This window comes from Pseudonaja textilis, chromosome 2 (genome assembly GCF_049901715.1).
Source record: "Pseudonaja textilis isolate UNSWEBS1 chromosome 2, rPseTex1.2, whole genome shotgun sequence".
In the NCBI taxonomy this organism is placed as follows: domain Eukaryota; kingdom Metazoa; phylum Chordata; class Lepidosauria; order Squamata; family Elapidae; genus Pseudonaja; species Pseudonaja textilis.
In genome coordinates, this window is record NC_141991.1 from 183437221 (window position 1) to 183457527 (window position 20307).

General features: G+C 37.8%; 1 protein-coding gene across 3 annotated transcripts in view; it reads right to left on the reverse strand.

The window, feature by feature from the left end:
- ADAMTSL1 (ADAMTS like 1) overlaps positions 1-20307 on the reverse strand; it is a 507559-nt gene that overhangs the window by 399210 nt on the left and 88042 nt on the right. For all 3 annotated transcript variants that reach the window (XM_087926578.1, XM_087926579.1, XM_087926577.1), the window contains exon 2: positions 2964-3086. In XM_087926578.1, coding sequence (XP_087782704.1) covers positions 2964-3086 — 123 coding nt within the window. The remainder of the gene's footprint in view (positions 1-2963; positions 3087-20307) is intronic.

Here is a 20307-nt window from a genome sequence, read left to right on the forward strand (position 1 = left end):
CAGATGAGGAGAATGGGAGGAAGAGGGACCAAAACAAGTGGCAGTGTCCTGTTGCTGAAGATTTCAGAATTTTGAAGCCAGTGATCTTGCTCTGATCTGACAGACTCAGCAAGTTCACAAAACCTCTTGACTGGACTTACCAACAGTAAGTCAAACGGAAAAGTTCAGTCACTTAGTTCTAAGCAGAGGCATTTAAATGAAGGTCTAGAGAGCTAAAATTTGCAGATCTAAGAGGCTAGCCAAAAGGCATACAAGTGTTAATCAGACACTGCACCTATTGCTTGATAAATCGCCTGTCCATTCAGAGGAGACTCTGTGTGGCTTATTTATTGGGCTCATTCCCTCTGGTTATTACTGAGAGCAAATTATTTTAAATTATTTAAAACTTAGTTTTCTTCTGCCAATAGTTGCTTTGCCATGTTTTCAGAGCTTGGATTTCATTTTACTTGGTGTTTTGTTCCTCCTTTGAATTTGTCACCTGATAGATAGTTTACCTGTCTCGGCCTGGCCTGCCTACTGAAGAAGTGAAATTGATGCTCTTTTGAAAAGCTGTTTTATTTCAACTAGCTGTGATACAATCTGAGCTTGCTTATCTCTGGCAGGTGGCAGATTTATAACTTTCTAAATTAGTTCTTGGCAGCCAGTCATCCCCGCACAGAAATGTGAATTTTCCAAAACTCCCATTTTTCCCACCTCTTTATTGAAAACCCTGCCATTGCTACAAAATTTCATTGAGTTTCTTACACTTCATCTTCTAAAGAACATTTTTAGAATATTCTATTTCAAATGTCAAAATAACTTTTCCAGATTTAGATAGTTGGGTTGGAGAATACTAGTCAACTTTAATTAAGTCTTCTATATAAAGTAATCCAGAGATGAAAATATTAATTGCATGTAATGTTTCAAAAAGTGATATTTGCACAGAGGCAAAATACTTACAGAGATGATAAAGAACATGTAAACTATCAAATCAAAAGTCAGTATTCATTCTTTTTCTAACAGCAGGCAATCAATTTCAGAATCTAATTTTGTGATAATAAAAGTCTATTATCTTGGAAAATAGAGGTTTTGTTTAAACTGTGATTTAGTTAATAGTAAGTGACGCACAAACTGAAATTGAAAATAATTCTTCCCCCTGCAACCTTTCAATTGTTTTAATAATGATGGCCCTGAAGAAAGCTACCTGAGAGTAAATACTGCAATGCATTATTACCTTGTCCTACAAGCTGACAGAACTGAAATTCCAAATTAAACTTCAGGAAACTTATATAATAATAATGACCTTTATTGTCACTGTACATATGTACAATGAAATGATTGATTATATCACATTCTCTTTGTTTTCCCAAGCTCTTTATAAAGAAACAGAAAATCTTTTATATTTGTGAATTTCAATGACCTACTCACGACACTGGGGGAGGAGCAGCCCAATAACAGACCCTATTTAAAATGCCACTGCTTAGATATATCTACTCTGAAACAATAGCCCACCACTTGTTGAATTGTTTATTCTATCAGGGCTGGCAATCTACACTGCTTGCAAGGTCCAAAAGGGTTACAGTCCAAATCCAGAATTGTGCAGTGTTTACTACAAGATATTTCCACATAAACATTTGGAGGAGTTGTAGCACAAGTAGTGGCTGCGGAGGTTCTTGGCAAATTATGCACAGGAACAACAACAAAATCAAACTAGTGCATTAAGAATGTCTCAACAAATATGAATATATCTAATTCAAACTATCTAATTTTAGTTTAGATTACACGCATACTGACATTTTCTAGTTGTTTTAGAGACATCTCAGCACAACAGAAATACTTTATTTCCTAGCTTTGCAAAAACTATTTTATTGCTATGATTATTTATTCTACTAGTAGAACCATGACCACTGTGTTCTATAAGTGTATTTGTGCTGCCATTTAGCAATTAATAATCTGATAAATTTATCATATATATAAGCCAAATAAACCTTAATCAAAGTTTGCAATGGTCTCTACAGAAAAGGAGAGAAAGAGATGTTAGGAGAGCTCAGGGCACAACTGCAACAGCTGTTTGGGGGATAGATATGTAAATGACTTCCTTCCAAAGACTTGTAACAAAGTGGTATAGCCCATCTTGCTGCGCCCCCTTGGAACGATATCAACTACCTCCCAGAGTTGATGGAAACAATTGGAGGTCAATATGACAGTCATATATTTCCACTGTTGGAAGTAACAAAAATCCCCAGCCATAAGATTAAATCCTTCTACTTGTTGTGTATGCATATGTGTATCTTTCAAACCATCCATATATGAACTTATGAAAGTCTCACTGTGTGTGCACGAGAGAGAGAGAGGGAGGGGAGAGGGGACAGATACAGAGAGGGAGAGAGGGAGAGAGAGAAAGAGAGGGAGAGAGAGAAAGAGAAAGAGAGAGAAGAAGAAAGTTAGTTCTTGTAGATAGATCATACTCTTTAGGTATCTTGATTGTTTACTTCATTATCCTGATTTTCTGTTCTTCTCCCCAAGAAAATGTTTTATTGTCAAAGAACAGGTGAAAGGGATAAATATACTAAAAACAAGAAGAAAAACTAATTGTGACTCATACTGATCCAATGTTATAAGTTTGCTCTTTTTAGGCTCGCTTTTCTTATTAAAATTGAGCCATTTTAGATACTTCTGATGTTAAAGCTATCTCTACCAATCCAGTAACAAATTTCCTTCCTGTTTGCTATATCTGGTCAATAAAAAAAACACATTTTCATCAATTAGGTTTGTGCTTCATCAAGTAGGACTGCTTAAAGCCCAAACCCTTTGTTCTTAGGAGTGCTACAATGAGGAACATCCATAAAGAACCAGGTACCGACAGCAAGTCCAATAATTAGTTGAGTCCTTTTGATCTTTGATTTGATTAAAATTTTTCCCAAGATTGTATGTTCATTTTTCACATCCACAAATTTTTAAAAAGAAAGATAGCAAAGTCCTACCGTATCTTCAGTTTTGTGATTATTATCCAGCAAATCTGGAAGGAAATCTTCATTAAGACTCTCTCTCCTTATTAAGGTAAATTCCCGTAAGAAAACAGCCCCCTGACTCTGGTCACCGCTAACCTGGAAGGGAATAATAAAAAGTGTCTCAGAAAACTAGTCATGCTTGCTTCATTTATTCACTCAGTTCTTTCCTATTACAATAAAAAAAAAAACTATTGGCAGGTCACAATATTGCAAACTTATACTAAAAGTTTATAATTTTTATTATCTTAAAAAGTATAATATATTTAAGAATGTTATGAAAAAAGATATCACACTAGATATACAAATGAAATCAGCTGATGGCATAATAATTCAAAAGGATATATAAATGGCAAACCAAAAGAGTGACTTAAATAACTTTCTGCTATTGGATTTAAAAAGAGTTCTGTTAAAATTCTGAAGGATTTTATGAGAAAGGAAAAAGAAAACAATCTCTAGACATTATTTGAAGGAATTAAAGATCAAGCTTCTTAAAAGTAAAAGGAAGGAATATAAAATGTTCATTTTTGACATCTATACATTTTTAAAAAGAAAGATAGCGAAGTCCTACCGTATCTTCAGTTTTGTGAATATTATCTAGCAAATCTGGAAGGAAATCCTAATTAATTAAGCAACCAATATTTATCCTTTACAGTTTGCAGCAAAAGCAGGTTGGAGCAAAGCAATAACAAGTCAGGATTCTGGAGAACGTATGGCTGCACTTCACAAATTCTTAAAAATTATTTTATATTTAAAATAGGAAATTTAAAACTTTGAAGAACCTTGGCTTTATTGAAATCTTTCCCGCCCCAGAAATGCAGTGCATCAAAAGATGCATAAGTCGGATTAAAAATAGTTTTGGTGCTGTCCAACCTTGTGCCTAGTGTTTTATACTTGGACACACACAGATACGCACTGATATAGTGAAATATGAAAAATACTATAATGCATATAATTAAAAAGTATATATAATAGTGATTAAAATAAATTAATCTTAAGAAAAAAATTTCAGATCACAATTACCAGTAATCCTGATCTTATGACCATGATTGGAACTTGAATTTTGGTTGCTAAGCAATAAGACTATTAAGCGAATCGTCATGCAACCGGAGCCAATTTTATGACCATTTTACCACAGTTGTTAAGTTAATCACTTGGTTGTTAATTGAAGTGGCTTCCCCAACTGACTTGTTGAAAGCTGTCTGGGAAAATACTCTTTTCTTTCTCATCAGCTCTTTACCCCTCCTGAAACAATAGAACATACCGCAGTACACTGACAGGACCTGCCTAGCTTCCCCTAAGTGACCATCCAATCAGATTCCTAGAATTTCCCACTGGCCGCCAACTTCTATAAACATCTTGTTCAGGGTCTCTCTTTCTTGAGCATAGCCATTGAGACCATTGCAATAAAGTTTCTCCTGCACAGTATTGCAAATCCATGATATTATATACTATAAGACTTTTATGGAAATGTTTAATCTGTCTAAATATACAGAGTCTCTCTCTCTCTCTCTCTCTCTCTCTCTCTCTCTCTCTCTCTCTCCCTCCCTCCCTCTCCCTCTTGTGTGTGTATGGGTGTGTGTGTGTGATACCTTCTTCAAATATAAAACAAGAACCACTTTTATGGACAGTTATTTAGTATTTCAGTATAAAGATCTTCTCACGTGAAAAATGAGCAGTAATGTATTGGATAGATGCTATATTTTTAGCAAGAAGGTTGGAGAGAAATCAACTAAGGACAAAAGGAGAAGGGTGGAGAAAGAAATAATAATAAAAGGGTGGATGGAAAATCCAAGTTCTCCCAGCATAGTACAAACTTATTTTTTTACTTTGTAATAAGTTGGAAAGAGTTTATCCCTATGAAAGGGTTGAAGTAGTGTAGGGTGGGGAGCTTTTTCAGTGCATTAAATAGTTTTGCTATAAAATTAAATGTTAAAATCATAGTACTGATATAAGATAAACATGATTTAATAGTGTGATTTATTTAAAATTCCAGATTCAGAGATTTAGTACTATATGCTTAATAATAACCCAAAGTTTTATTCTGTCTTGAAACATCCTTATTACACGGGGCTGTCTTTTTAGAATGCTCTTACCTTCCAAAAGAATCTATGGCACAAAACCAGGAAAGGAATTTCTAACAAATGATATTTTCATCCTATTAATTTATACTTATAACATACTGAGTTATACAGCTTTGATATTTTCCTTAGCATGTAGTCCGTCTTAGGGCTCAATTCAATGTTAGTTTTTCCATTACATTTCAGTTTTAAGCAAATACACCGAATATATTCCAGGATAACCTATTAATCAAAATTCTTCGTAATGCATCTTTTGGTACACTCTTCTATTTTATTGTTTACAAGCCATTCCTCTAACTGCTTCATCCTAGTTCTACATATATACATATGAACAAAATCACGTGAAAATTAGTACCACTTTATAAATCCTTACAACTGGAATACTGCATCCAGTTTGGGTCACATTATAAAAAAGATGCTGAGACTTTGGAAAAAGTGCAAAGAAGAGCAACTAAGATGATTGAAGACTTGGAGACAAAAACATATGAACGAATGGTTGCAGGAACCATATGGCTGGTCTACAGAAAGGAAGGATTGGGGTGACAGGATAGCAGTATTCCTGTATTTCAGGGGCTGCTACAAAGAAGAAGTTATTTTCCAAAGCACCAGAAGGCAAGACAAGAAAAATGGAAGGAAACTAATCAAAGACAGAAGGAACCTGGAATTAAGGAAAAACTTCCTAACAGTGAAGACCAGTGGAACAGCTTGCCTTCAGAAGTCGTAGGAGCTTCATCACTTTTAAGAAAAGACTGTCTGAAATGGTATAGGGCCGTGATGGCGAACCTATGGCAGGCGTGCAGGAAGTGGCACGCAGAGCCATCTCTCTGGGCATGCCAGCCGTCGCCTGTTGCTCTTCTGGATTCCGGTACACGCAGCTCCCTGGCGTGCATGTGTGCATTGGCCAGCTGGTCTTCGCATGCATGGGAGCACTGGAAACCAGAAGAGCAGCTCCCCAGTGTGCATGCACGCGGGAGCGCCGCAAACCGGAAGCTCAGCTTTCTGGCATGCTCATGTGTACCAGAAGAAAGTGGTCTTCCACTTTCTAATGCGCATGCATGCTGGGGGGCTGCTCTTCCAGTTTCTGGCACACGCACATGCGTGTTCCCATTTGGGCACTCAGTGCTGAAAAGGTTCGCCACCACTGGTATAAGCAGGGTCTCCTGCTTGAGCAGAGGGTTAGACTAGAAGACCTCTAAGGTTCTTTCCAGCTCTTTTCTGATTAAATACATACAAATTTCTTCAGCACCAGCAGAGTGCTCTAGCAAATTTTCTTTATTATTTAATTTTATTAAAACTCATTATAATTACAATTTCTAAAAATAATTCTTAGTAGTGTGATGCATTATAAATGAAATTCAATAGCAATATAGCTATGTAACTATATCACTATTATATAAATATTATACAGTTAAAATAAAATTCTAATCTGTAGTGCAAAAACTGTGTAAAATTAAGAAAAATAAATTTAAAATCTATATACTAAAATATATAGAGAAAAAAGACAAAATTCTAAGAAATGGGGGGATTAAACAACTAAACTAAACAAAAAATACAGCTAAATTGTTATGCAGATAGGTAGGTAGATAGGCAGGCTGGCTGGCTGGCAGATACAGGTGTGTGTGTTGTATGTGTGTGTGTATATATACAGTGCATTCAGAAAATATTCAGACTTTTGTCAATTTTTTATGCTGCAGCCTGATTCTACAGTTATTGAAATTCATTTTTATTCTCATTAATCTACACTCGATACCTCCTAATGACAAAGTGAAAACAGAATTTTAGAAACGTCTAAACCATAGGGGTGGTTGGAGGTGCTGGCATTGGGTGGCTGATAAGAGCGTTAAGCTTTGTTTGTTGTTTTAAGTGGTCTGTTTAGTATGTTGTGTTTTATTTTGTTTGTTGCCCAGAGTTCTTTGAAAAACTTGGTCCACTTGAGCAAATTTTCAATCCTATTCCTGATTGCTTTAGGGAACAGCAGACATTGACCAAAAATAAGCATGGCAAAGCTTGTAATCAAATGTTTGTAATTAAAAGAGAAGCATCTGCGCATACAATAAATTGGTTCAAGGTTTGCACTGTCCCAGAAGGAAAGGAATTAAAAATACTTAAGTGTGAAATGATATTAATGAGTGCTACTTCCTTACTATAATGTTCCAATTTCTTCCGATTGACTGAGTAAAACTACCCTATTAACTGGATCACAAGCCTCTTTCACAACAAAGTTACTTGGACAAAGAATGACTTCCTGTGAATGCTCCAGATGTGTCCGCATTGGTTCCTCTTGCCAAGAACACTTGCTGATTAATATTGCTTTGTTGCTTCAAGCAAGGGTGGGTTTATTTTCATAAAAGAAGAGTTGGAAGGGAGAGAATAACATAATGGGATGTAGAAAAGAAGCAAGTGAGAAGGAAGGTCATAGGAGAATGACATACTATAAGTAAAACAGAGACAAAAGTTATTTGTTAGATGTTCTGTGCAATTAAATCAGGCAGCAATATTAAAAGAAAAGGATGCATTTATTATTCACCAGAAATAGATCCCATTAAAACAAAGATATTTAAAAGAATTACACTTAAATTATATGCGTTCTTTCTCACTCACAGTGATCTGTCATTTCATATTTCCACCAAGCTTCTTTTCTCATACTTTGCATTAGCAAAATTATTCATATCTCTGTGGCATTTTGCAAGTTAATTCTTTCACTCAAACATCTTCCTCTTTCCTTGTATCTGCTTTCCATTCATTCCATTGTAAGACTAATTTATCTTCTCCTCTTTTTTTACATGCAGAACTCATACTTTTTCTTCCTACCATTTTACTTCTATTGTCTTTCACATCTTTTCTTCCAGTGTCCATTTTCTCCCCAAGTTCCATTTTTGGCATTAGCAAAAAATAAAAATGACCAGTTCCACATTCAGAATCACAACTCTCAGCACCCTTCATGACTTCACTGCATCTTTCATCAGAGACAATCAATTCAGTTATATTTTTGGATTTATTTCTCTTCCAGGTATACAGATGAAGACATTTAAGCTTAAATCATGCTTTTAAAACAAACAGTCCTTTTTCTAAGCAGATGCTCATCAAGCTTTCACCATTCTATTTCATCCTCCGGTTTCCAAATGGCACAATTACTATTCACTCACTCATTCAAAATACTATATGATTTCTCCCAAAGCTCATTCCTGCTTTTTCCATTATCACAGTTCACTGGAATTAAGATGGTGTCAGTTCATACTTTCTGCCATATGTTTTAACTTTTTCATTTACAAATAAAAGTAAAAAATTCACTTTCCTGCATGGATTCCTAACTCCATTCTATAACATCAGGTCCTTTTCCTTCACATCAGTTACGTTTTCCTTTTTCCCTTAGCTTCACAGAAGCTGTCCTTATCTTCTCTATTAATTCACAATATTTACTATTTACCCCTTATACATTCCAATTTGCAAATCTCTAAAGTTATCAGAAGATACGCTAGCAGCTATTGACCTCTGACTCCCATCATGTTTTTTTGACTTTAAGAAGGTAGACGCTAAGTTATTAGATTTAGCTAGACCTGTGATACATAGATCATGCCCTGCTAACACCAACAAAAATATTTGTCTGTTGTGGAGAATTTGGCCAATATCTCCAAACAAAACATAGATTTTGTTCAAAGTTCAAAGCCTTTATTGTCATTGTACATCATGTATACAACAAAATTGATTTAGCCTCTACTGGTACAGTCCATAAAAGAATACAAGACAACATGAATAATATAAAGAATAACACAAATGGGGGGGGGGGAAAGGGCGTTGGTACTTACCTGACACGCCCGTTCTCTTTGAGCTGTGAAGAGCATCCAGTAGTGGGAGGTGCTTCAGTCTCTGCATGTCTAGGCTGGGCTTAATTTGTGGAACGCTCCTCCTCCTCCACGGGACTCCTCCCCAGCGTTCCCCAGTTTTGGCAAAGACGAGAGAAATAAACGCCCTCATCCTCAATGCCCTAACAATTTGTTGGCCGAAACAGCACCCCACCAGATGGAAAAAGGGTGGGGCTGGATGCCCTTCACAGCTTGCTGAATTGCTGAATGCTATTTAGTTTATATGGTGACAAGTAAAGTTTGCCTTCCACTATATCTATGACTGCCCCCACATGGGTTAACTGAGTCGATGGTGTGAAATGACTCTTTTTTCAATTTATTGAGAACCCATGTTGTTGTAGGGATTGTAATGTGGTCTGAGTATCTTTGACTGCTTGATGAGCGGAAGATGACAAAATCAAGATGTCATCAAGATAACACTGGAGTCGTATGGGGATATTACGGAGATGAGCAGCTAGCGCTGTGAGAACCTTCATGAAGGTCCTGGGGGCAGAAGCTAGTCTGAAAGGAAGGGCCACATATTCGAAAAGGTGGTTATTATAACAGAATCTCAGAAATTTATAGTGGGAAGGCCGAATAGCAATATGTAGGTACGCTTCCATCAGAACTATGGACGTAAGGACGTCACCCTTTCTGATACAAAGTAAGATAGATTGCAGGGTGTGCATTTTAAACTTGTGATATACTAAGAAATGGTTGAGACGTTTCAGATCCAATATTGCTCTCCACCCGCCCGAACTTTTGGGAACAACAAAAAAATGTGAATAGAAACCTCGTCCTCGTTGATTGGTAGCTACTGGTTGGATGGCTCGTATGTCCAGTAGATGATGGATAGCTGTTTCCATAAGATTACGTTTAACTGGATCTCTGGAAACAGGGCATGACATGAAAAAGTCTGGGGGAGTGGATTGAAACTCCAGCGCAAGGCCAAATCTAATTGTGTCTCTGACCCAGGAATCAGAGGTTGAGGAGTCCCATTGGTCCGCGAATAATTTAAGGCATCCACCAATGGGGGTCAGGTCCAGGGAGTTATCTTGGATGCCGAAAGGACCTGTTTCCTGCTCCCCGAAAAGATCTTTTGGATTGACCACCCCTTCTGCTCCTATCCCCGAAGTCAGACCTGTCTGGCTGCTGCTCTGGTCTGAATGATGGGTGTCTCTGGTATCTGGGTGAAAAGGATCCCTGGTAAAAGGGCTGAAAGGATCCCTTCTGAAAGGACCGAGGGTTTCTAGAATCTGACTTCCGAAAAAGGGAAGGGAGAATTTTCTTTTTGTTTCAGGTTTCAATTAGTAGCGGATCAAGGGAAGGGCCAAAGAGTCTGTCTCCCACAATTAGGGATGAAGCCAGCTTGCATTTGTGCTTAAAGTCCGCTTGCCAATATTTTAACCATAGTAAGCGTCATGCTGTGACATGTGAAATAATGGCCATGGCTGAAAACTTGACTGCATGATAACTTGCATCAGCTGAGAATTCAGTAGCTGCTATAAGTTTAGCAATATCTTGGTGCGCTCTAAGGTTGGAATTAGGGACATGTTCCGGTAAAAGGCAGAGCCATCTGAGAGAAGAACGGGTGACGAAAGAGGCGGCCGTGGCTGCTCTGATGGCCCATGCGTCAGACTGATGAGCTCTGCGTAGGGCTATCTCAGCCCATTTTTCCTCCGGCTTTAATGCTTCCAGCACTTCACTGGAAATGGAGGAGGACGCTAATCCCACTATAGGAGTATTCAATAATTTTGAGAAATCAGGGGCCAATTTGAAATATTTCTTGTCATATCCAGTGGGGACTGGGTACACCACTGCAGAGGCCCACTGTTTATGCACCAGGTCCAAAAACATGGGAGGAACTGGGATCACCTCTACTTTGACTACTAGTTGGTTGAAAATTAGATCTTCTGGTCCGTCTTCCAAAGGAGTTGGAGTGGTAGAAGGGGTCGACTTGTTTAGGCGTGCAATATTTTTTGCCTTAAACAAGAGAGATCTGAAAAGTTGTGGGCAGAATAAGCCCTCATCCTCAAACATTCCCTTTTCTAAGGGACTGACGGGCTCGCTGTCACGTATTGATCCTGATTCAATCTCTTCCATTTGATCAATTTGATCTACTTCTTCCTCCTCCTCCTCCTCCTCCTCCTCCTCAGTCGGCCCTTGGAGGGGGACTTCCCCTTGTAAATGTACCTAGGTATAGTGCTGCTCTGACCTAGTCAAGGACCTCAGCGATTGGGAATCATAATCGGTGATCACAAGATGTTCCCTGGTCATAACTGATGTTGAAGACCTGCTGTGATTCCCTGGCGAATTGCCAGCTCCATCCAGGCCTTCATCCTCTCTGGAACTTCCTCTGGAAAAATGTCATCCTGATGAAGACCATCAGCCATCAGAGTGAATGTAGCTTCGGGAGCCCTTCACGTGGTCGGTGTCCCAGGTACTTGGGCCTGTTGGCTTTGGGGAGCCAATCTGCGCCTGGATGAAGGGAGAGATCTAGGGGAGGAGGAGGATGGGAAGAGGTAGATGGACATGGACTGGAGGAGGGAAAGTCCTCTGAGACCTTGTGCGCCTCCCGTGTGCACTTATCTGTTTTTGTAAAGCTTTATGGCGCCTGATGGCATCCCTTTCTGAAGTTTTAGAATTCCCTTTAGCCTGTTTAGGTTTGTGCTGAGATTTGGCTTTGACCTTCAAGGATGAGGTCTGAGAGCTGCCACCATCTGCCATTTTGATTGAAGTTGGAATTGCAGTATGTTTGTTATACAATGCAATACTGTGAGCGCGGTTGGCATGCCCAGGGGCCTGATCTGCGGACAGACCGATGATGTTTTTATTGCCCCCTTTCCTCTTCTTTTTTTTTGAATAATACCTATAATGAGTCATATCTCAGTAATAATATTTTATTGATATTAAAATATTATACCAAAGATATATATGGAAATATGTATATGAATATTAATTAAGTGGCACGATGTTAAATGCTGAGAAACCAAACAGCCAAATTGAGAACGCCTAAAGGCCCAGATTGATAAGAGTAGAGGCCTTCAACAGCTTCCCTGCACAGGCGGACACAGGCCTAGGTGCTCGCTGTTGGGCCGCTTGGTTGATTGGGCTGTGAGGGTTAGGCCAATAATTTAATTATAAGAATAGCCTTGAATGTAGAATAAAACCAAGATGAGGGTATAATAGTCCCCCCGTTCCTGAAGGGAACCTCTGCTCAGGACAGAGTTACCTCACACAGCATGAAATGGAATACAGGCACGTGACCACGAGGTCTTGTAAGAAAAGATGCCCTCCAGCTGTTAATCTTTTGGCGCGCTTCCCAGCAGCAAACTCCCCCCGTGTGAAGGAATAGCCTCCAATGGCTTTTCTATAAGGCTAAAAGGTGGGGAAGGGTGGAAGGCACTAAGTATTTGAATCGTGCACCCCAAGTGGCATTCAGAGGGGGAAGGAAAGCGATATGACTCCGTTGGGAGCAAAGAGCTCACGCCACTGTTTGGGTAAAAGAAACTCTGCAGCAATCTGTCAGAATGGCAAGGGTAGAAAGATAGGTTGTGGGAAGGGGGCGTGGAGCAGCGCCGAAGCCTCCCATCGCTTTGGGGCGCAAATTGGCACTTCCCTGTAATGCGAGAGATCTCTGTAATGCGAGCCAACATCGAGAGATCACAATGCGGTTAGAAGGCTAAAGGATTCTAAAGACAAGCTGATTAACTTTCAGACCTGCTAGCAAGGAAAGAATTTTTCCTGTTTCGGCCAAGAAAGAATCACAAGCACTGCCTATCTTTCACGAGGCTGAGCCAAAGCTGGGGAACGCTGGGGAGGCCCCCCATGGAGGAGGAGGAGTGTTCCACAAATTAAGCCCAGCCTAGACATGCAGAGACTGAAGCACCTCCCACTACTGGATGCTCTTCACAGCTCATGGGAGAATTAGACATACGTTTTAATATGTCATATTCTGTGCAACATGCATATTACTCTGGGGTATGATCTTATATCATGGTATATACATATTACACACTACACTGACACCAGTGAAATTCATCATATTAATCTGTTTGTGGTGCTATATTGTGTTTAGGAGTCTGACAGCCCATGGTAGAAGCTGTTTTTAAACCTGTTTGTCTTGCTGGCTATACTGTGTCTTCTGCCCAATTGTAAAAGTAAAAATAGAGCCCAAGCATGTTCACATTATTTTGTAAAAAACTGGGTTCTAGGATACCACCTCTCAAGATCGCATAATATTACTTACATTATGGGCCCTGCATGAAGGAAGTACATATAATATATTAACAAACACATTCATGTACTCAGACATGGTTGACGTAACAACTGCAGGTCAGATTATACTTACACAACTTTTGTGTTGTATATTTCTCACAACAAAATAGTCTATGCTAGCCTTTACAGATTAAAATTTCTATTTAAGAGAAATGATGGATAATTAAAGAAGGATTTAATAATGACTGCATCTGCTTTAATTTTATCCACCACTATCTACAGGCCATCATTCCCACAAAGATCAATGAAGAACCAACAACGAGGTTTTTGACAAGATGGCAGTATATGTGTGTGTGTATTCTATTAAAAAAGGAAAATGTGAGAAGCAATCTCACTGCTGAGAATGCCTCCAGTTTATCTTAACACAGATCTTTCTTATGGCCTGGATAAGTGAAAGTAGGAAGCCAACATCAATTGTGAATTTGAATATAACTAAAGCAGCATTATTTGTGACAAGGTATCCAAAGATGTTCAAATTAATTAATTGAAAAAACTGCTTTTCCAGCATAAAGAAAGGCAAATCTTGCTTAAGGTGCAGCAGCATAGGTAATAGTCTTGTCTTGTTAAGCTGGAATGTTAATTTTGGACATCTTTGCTTTCAACAAAACATTTTGCCAAAGATTCTTGAATAAACTGGACAACTCAGAGATACAAATAATCTGATTAAAGTACTGATTAAAGAACAAAATATAATAACTGGTTAAACAGCAACTATATCAGGGGTGTCAAACTCAAGTTCATTGAGACCCGCATCAGGGTTGTGTTTGACCTTGGGGGTCCGGGCAGGTGTGGCCAGGGTGGGCATGGCCAGCTCAACAACATTCATGTTGGGGGCACCTATGGTGGTCTGAGCACTCTGCCAGAGAAAATGGAGCTTGGGAGGGCCGCATGTGTCAATCCTGAGCTCCATTTTCACTGGCAAAAGGTTGCAGAAGGCTGTCATAGCGAAAAACAGAGCTGTTTTCACTGGCAGAGACACCGTGAGTAGTCCTTTGCTGTTTCGAGAGTAGCCCCATGGACCAGAACTAAGCACCCCACGGGCTGGATCCAGCCATAGGCCTTGAGTTTGACACCCCTGAACTAAATGATTAGCTGAATAATCCCCAGAGTAGAAATAACAAAGATGTGTAATTGAAGCTCTTATTTTTATCATGTAATATTTGTCTTTAGAGACGAGTAGTAAGATGGTTAAATGTGCTGATGACCCAAAATGATTTAGGATTAAATCAAAAATATGCAGCAAAAGCTCCAGATATTCTTTGTGAATGGCAAATGAAGTGATTCTTTGAATTAAAAAAAATACCAATAAATATTTCTAGCTCAGGGTTGAGATGAGGGGTCCTTAATGCTTTCTTAATTTGCTTGTTTTCTCTTGCAGACATTTCATTACACCTGAACAAGATAACATCATTACTGCTAATTTGTGTATCGTATTTTGTTAGTGTTCACTGGGATGTAGGTTTCTTTGTCCTCCGGCATTTTTTTTTGCTTTTTGTAGGTATTGTGCTCGGTCAATAATATCCGTGGTTCGGTCTTTGTCTGCGGGTAGGATGATCATGGTCTGGTCCTTTTTTAGCTTTCTGAAGGCTATTTGGTGTTCTGTTATAATTTGATACAGCACTGATGATGTTACCTAGTTTGGGCAATGAAACATCTGTAAGAAAGAAAGAAAGCTCAGAGAACACCAAGACCTCTCCAAAAAAAAAAAAAAACTTGTATTATGCTAATGAGTCAGAACTGGCAGTGAATCACTTGAAAAAGTGTGTTAGGTCTTGGGGAATAAAGCAAATTATACGTTGGGGCTTCTAAGGAAAGAGGGAAAAACATCAATCCATCAATTACCATAAATCAGAAATATTTTAAGTTGTATTTCATCCTTGAAAATGTATGTATTTATTTATCCTTAGAATAATATGTGTTTCTAGTTATGGCATTTTAAAAAATTATAGAATGGGCAAAGATGTGGAGGAAACGTTGCAAAGTTGTGAATTTTTTTTAGTTTAAAAAAAATGAATGAGAATGTAACGCAAGTGGATAAAGCGTATATTTGTAAACAAAATAAATGAAGATATTTTCCATTTATGTTAACTGACCAATATCTCGACTCATCCAATGAAGTTATAGGGAGATATAATAACTCATAATTAAACATAACTCATAATTAAACTACATAATGTGTTATGAGCAGAAAATGATAATCCAAGCATGGATAGCAATAGAAGTTAATGAGGGTTAAGTATGAAAGCTTCCTTATGGCTATATACATTGTCCAGTATTAGGCTTTTCAATACCAGTTGCTGGGAAACATGATTCAGTGTGTGTTTCTGCATTTATGTATGATTAGAAATCTGGATCTCCATCATGAGAACCAAATGTCTGATTCAGAAAAGGTCTTATGTTGTCATGGTAAACAGTACCAGGGTGGTACATTTTCTCTTCTTGATAATCTTGAATTATCTGAAAAAATCTTGACAAAATATTTTGGCCAAGGAGAATGGCAATGATTAAAAAGCTGCAAGGGAGACATATTTTAAGCCTCATGTTACAATGTTGATAATTTCCTGTCTAATAAGTAATGTCAAATTAGATTTCATTTCCATGAAAATTAATGTGCTTTTCCCCAGATATTTATGGTATTAAATATAATTAATTGAATTAATTTCATGTGTTTGCAATCAGAAATATATACTTTAGGTTAAAAAAGACCTGAGTTCTATTGCAATTACATATTCCCAGTATTATTCTAAATACTTTTATTTTCAAATAAAATATTTTCAAATAGAGTGAATGTGATAATGTACACATTAATCTCATTGGAGTTTATTCAGAAATACATTCCACTGTGTAGTATTTACTTTCAGAGAAAAAGTCAGAGGATTACAGGCTTAGTCTAGTTTGTAGCTCCAACTATCAATGGTTGAAATCCACAAGAACAGCCTATAATACAATCGTATGTAGTATAAAACTACTGATGTTTAAAATTAACAGCACGTCAAGAGGCTTTTGGATGGCTTATCATGGCAACTCCTTGTATCACGGAAAAATAGGTCTTAAGTATAGTAATATAGGAAATAATGTAAATTGTCATATAATACATTAATCATATTTCTTTTGCTCCTTGGTTTTTTTTTCAGAATGTCTATTATGTTAGCTAAACAGATGTTAGACAACAGCTTGACACTTAGAATTATTACATTCAGTTGGCGGTGATCTGACTGTCTGACAAGTTTCTTGTTCCACTTGTCCTGATACACAAAGATTTTTCCAGCATGCGCTCTCGACTTTTTTTTTTTTTTTTTTTTTTTAAAGAAAGGGAATTTTAATACCAGGGAGTTTGAAGGCCCTGTTAACACAAGCCCCACAGATTTCTAATCCAAACAGTAATACATTACAAAAAGCAATGCTTTATTCTACTAAAAAGTTCTCACCAGACATTTTTAGATACCTTTGAAATATGTTTAGTCTTTCTTGCCCCTACCAACCTTTCTTTCTCCTAAGACTGAATTCACAACTCCCCTTTAGAGCAGGAGCCTGATTCCTTTTCTGTGACCTGTGAAGGAAATGGCACTTTGTGCTAATTACGTCCAGTCCTTAAACAGCCACAATAGATAAGTCTGGCTGATGTATTCATTGAAATAAATTATTTCAGCTTCATTTCAGCCTCTCTTTGCTCAAGGAAAGAAAGTGACATCAAGTGATTTGCGCTCAAGAATTACAGCATGAAGTGCCCCTTCATACAAAGACACCAGAAGCTTAACAACTGAGGCAGACATTAGCAATGATGGGGATGTTATTTGTAAAGCATGCACACGCCTACACTTGACCTACAGTGTTCTAACAACAGAGAAAGCCAATATGGCCCAAGCAAATGGAGTGGCAGAAAAGGAGGAGGAAGAAAGAAGAAAGTACAAAACAATGTGTTTCTGCTGCCAAGCAACCTTGGCTGAAAACTATATGGGCAGCAGACTGTGGGAACGCAAGATTAACTCATATAGGAGCAAATAAATCAGAGCTTTATATCTGTTTTAAAACACTATTGATTAGAACAGGACTGCTTGTGTCTCGCTGATGGCCAACAGAGACACGAAATGGAAGAAGATCTTTGTAAGCCTGTGCAAACTATGTTCTAAAATATCTATCTATTTCAACATGCAACAATACTGCATCAGATTTCAAGTGAAAGCAAAACTGAATCCAAATTTGGAAACTACCTGAGGCAAACTTTGTGAATTTTCATAATTCTTCAGAAAGATAGAAATTTTCAATAAAAAAATTGCACAATTTGCACAATGTTTCATTTTTCATTATCTGTTATTAAACCTTTTAATTCCGATTTGCTTTATGAAGGCAATATAAATTACAAAGCTTTTTTTTTCTCATTGAATTAATAAAGTTAGTACTGTCTCTATAAGGGGATGCGATAAAAATGCTGAGCATGATAGTCTGGGTTTGAAACCGAAGGGCCACACACAATGGGGTGAGCTCCCGTTACTTGCCTCAGCTCCTGCCCACCTAGCAGATCAAAAGCATGCAAATATGAGTAGATAAATAGGTACCATTTCATTGGGAAGGTAAGACCATTCCGTGCACCTTGGCATATAGTCATCCTGGTCACATGACCACAGAAATGTTTTCAACAACACTGGTTCCCTTGGCTAAGAAATAGAGATGAGCACCAACTCCTAGAGTCAGACATGACTGGACAGAGAAAACCTTTACTTTTGCTGTCTGTATTCCATTTCCTTCTCATTTATGTGACTGTTTTTACAAGGCTGTTATTGTGAGCAATAACAGGCCACTGTAACCCATTTAAACTTCCAGAAAATTTTTATCCAATGCCTACATGCAAATGAAAGATACTTAAGTCAAAGCTATTTATCTTACAGTATAAGTATCTCAGAGTTTTTGTTTCTCCAGCAACAGTCAATCAGTACTATATTTATGCTGGTTATAGTTTACTCTGAGCCGTGGTGGCGCAGTGAATAGAGTGCAGTACTGCAGACTACTTCTGCTAACTGCCTGCAATTTGGCAGTTCAAATCTCACCAGGCTCAAGGTTGACTCAGCCTTCCATCCTTCCGAGGTGGGTAAAATGAAGACCTAGATTGTTGGCAGGCAATATGCTGACTCTGTAAAACTGCTTAGAGAGGGGGTAAAGCACTATAAAGCGGTATATAAGTGTATATAAGTATATAAGTGTTATTGCTATTACTCAGTAGAGCTATCTCTTAAGAATGGGAGCAGACTCTGCCCACTACAGAGGGCTAACCAATGTATTTAAAATCACCTGTCACCGCTGAATCAAGCAAGAGATCAAAGTGGTTTTGTAATTCTAGGAGATAGTCAATATATTCATTTAGTTTTTAAAATTACATAATTACTACTCATCCATTCCAGAAACTCTGGTGGAATATAATGGAAAATAATAAAATAAATAAATTCTTACTGAAATTAAAATGATGTCATTAATTAAAATAACAAATTAGGAAAATGACATCAGAACATTAACTTTCATCGATGCAATCAAACTATATGGTCTTTGTTTTCCCGGAAAGCAAGATATTCCATAAGACTAGGAGAATTGCAGAAAATGTCTGGTTCCTCACTCCCATCCTTTCTTCTTGAGGAACTAAACTACAGAATATCCATTCATACTTAGATTGCACAGGATAGGCAGATTCTATTTGGAGCAAGCAGTTCAGAAGACTGCCTGAATACGGGTCAAGGGAGTCAGAAACAAATAGCTAGCCAATGCAGCATCCAGCATACTAATGTAATTTTCCTAAAGTGACTGTCACCCAGTGGTGAGCAGCAGCTCGAACCACTTCTAGCAAACTAGTATGAATGACAATTAGTTGGCCCCGCCCACCCACTTCCACCCTATCCTGTCTTACATTTCCTTCTTTTGCAGCTCAGCTGATTCACGCATCAAAGTAGATTACTATGCCTCAACTGTTCTACTTACCGGGGAAGTCTAGAAGGTGAGCTAGAGAGGTTCAAATTGCTGTTTATTGAATGCTGTTTATTGAATGTATGCACTCACAGAACCGGTTGTGAAACTGGTTGCAGCCCACCCCTGCTGTCACCCATTAGTAATCAAAAAATCATGCTGTTGCCGAAGTTTCCAAAACGTTTTAAAAATTCCAGAAACAGTAGGACAAGAAATACTGTTGCCAGGACCCTCTACCTTAAAAAACGATTCCTACTGACTCGCAGTGCTATGATAATTTTAAAATGTATTTAATAGTTTGGGTAATTTCAGTGGACTTTTATCTATTTAGGAAATCTTCATTACCCTGTAATAAGCTTTGGATAATTGTGGTATCTTATTTGGTCGAGAAGTGGCGATTACACCATAAAACACTATAAAAGCTTTATAAAATCTTCAATGAGTATATAGAACTAATTATATCCATAATTGACACTTTCCTCCTAGTTCCATATTAAAAGGAAATATGGATGATTTAAAAAATAATTAAATCTATATTTGTGTGAGAAAAGTCTCGATACCTATTTTTGTGGGGCTTTTTCCCATGTCTGATTTTGTTTTTGTTTTTCCCCCTCCAAAGATTTATTTGAAGGGATTGGATTTTTAATGTTTCCTGCCAATGGTAAAACTGGTTTTAATAACTGTTGCATCTTTATTCAAAATTTTATGTAGTATGTGCATAGGGTATTTTTTTTTAATGGTGTTGGAATGTTTTCCTTTTTTTCTCTCCAATTTTGCTGGGCTATAATCATTAGCATATGTGTAATTAATTTAGAAAGTTAAATCACAGTCTTGCTATTGAAATTCCTTATGAGATCCTTATGTAGAGTTTGTGTGCAATGAAGACAGTTTACACATAAAAACACTGTGGAGAAGATCTTATATTTTAGCAAGCAAGGTAGGAAACAAATATTCACCTAGTGTTCAGAGGTGGTATTCAGCAGGTTCTGACCAGTTCTGCTATGTTCAGTCCTGTTCTGTCCTACACTATACTATACACTGTAATATACTATACTACTTCTATTCTATTACTATATATTATACACTATACAATACTATACAATACTACACTACACTACACACCACACAAACTATAGTGAATAGCCTAGTGATGAAGATGTGTGCCTCCAA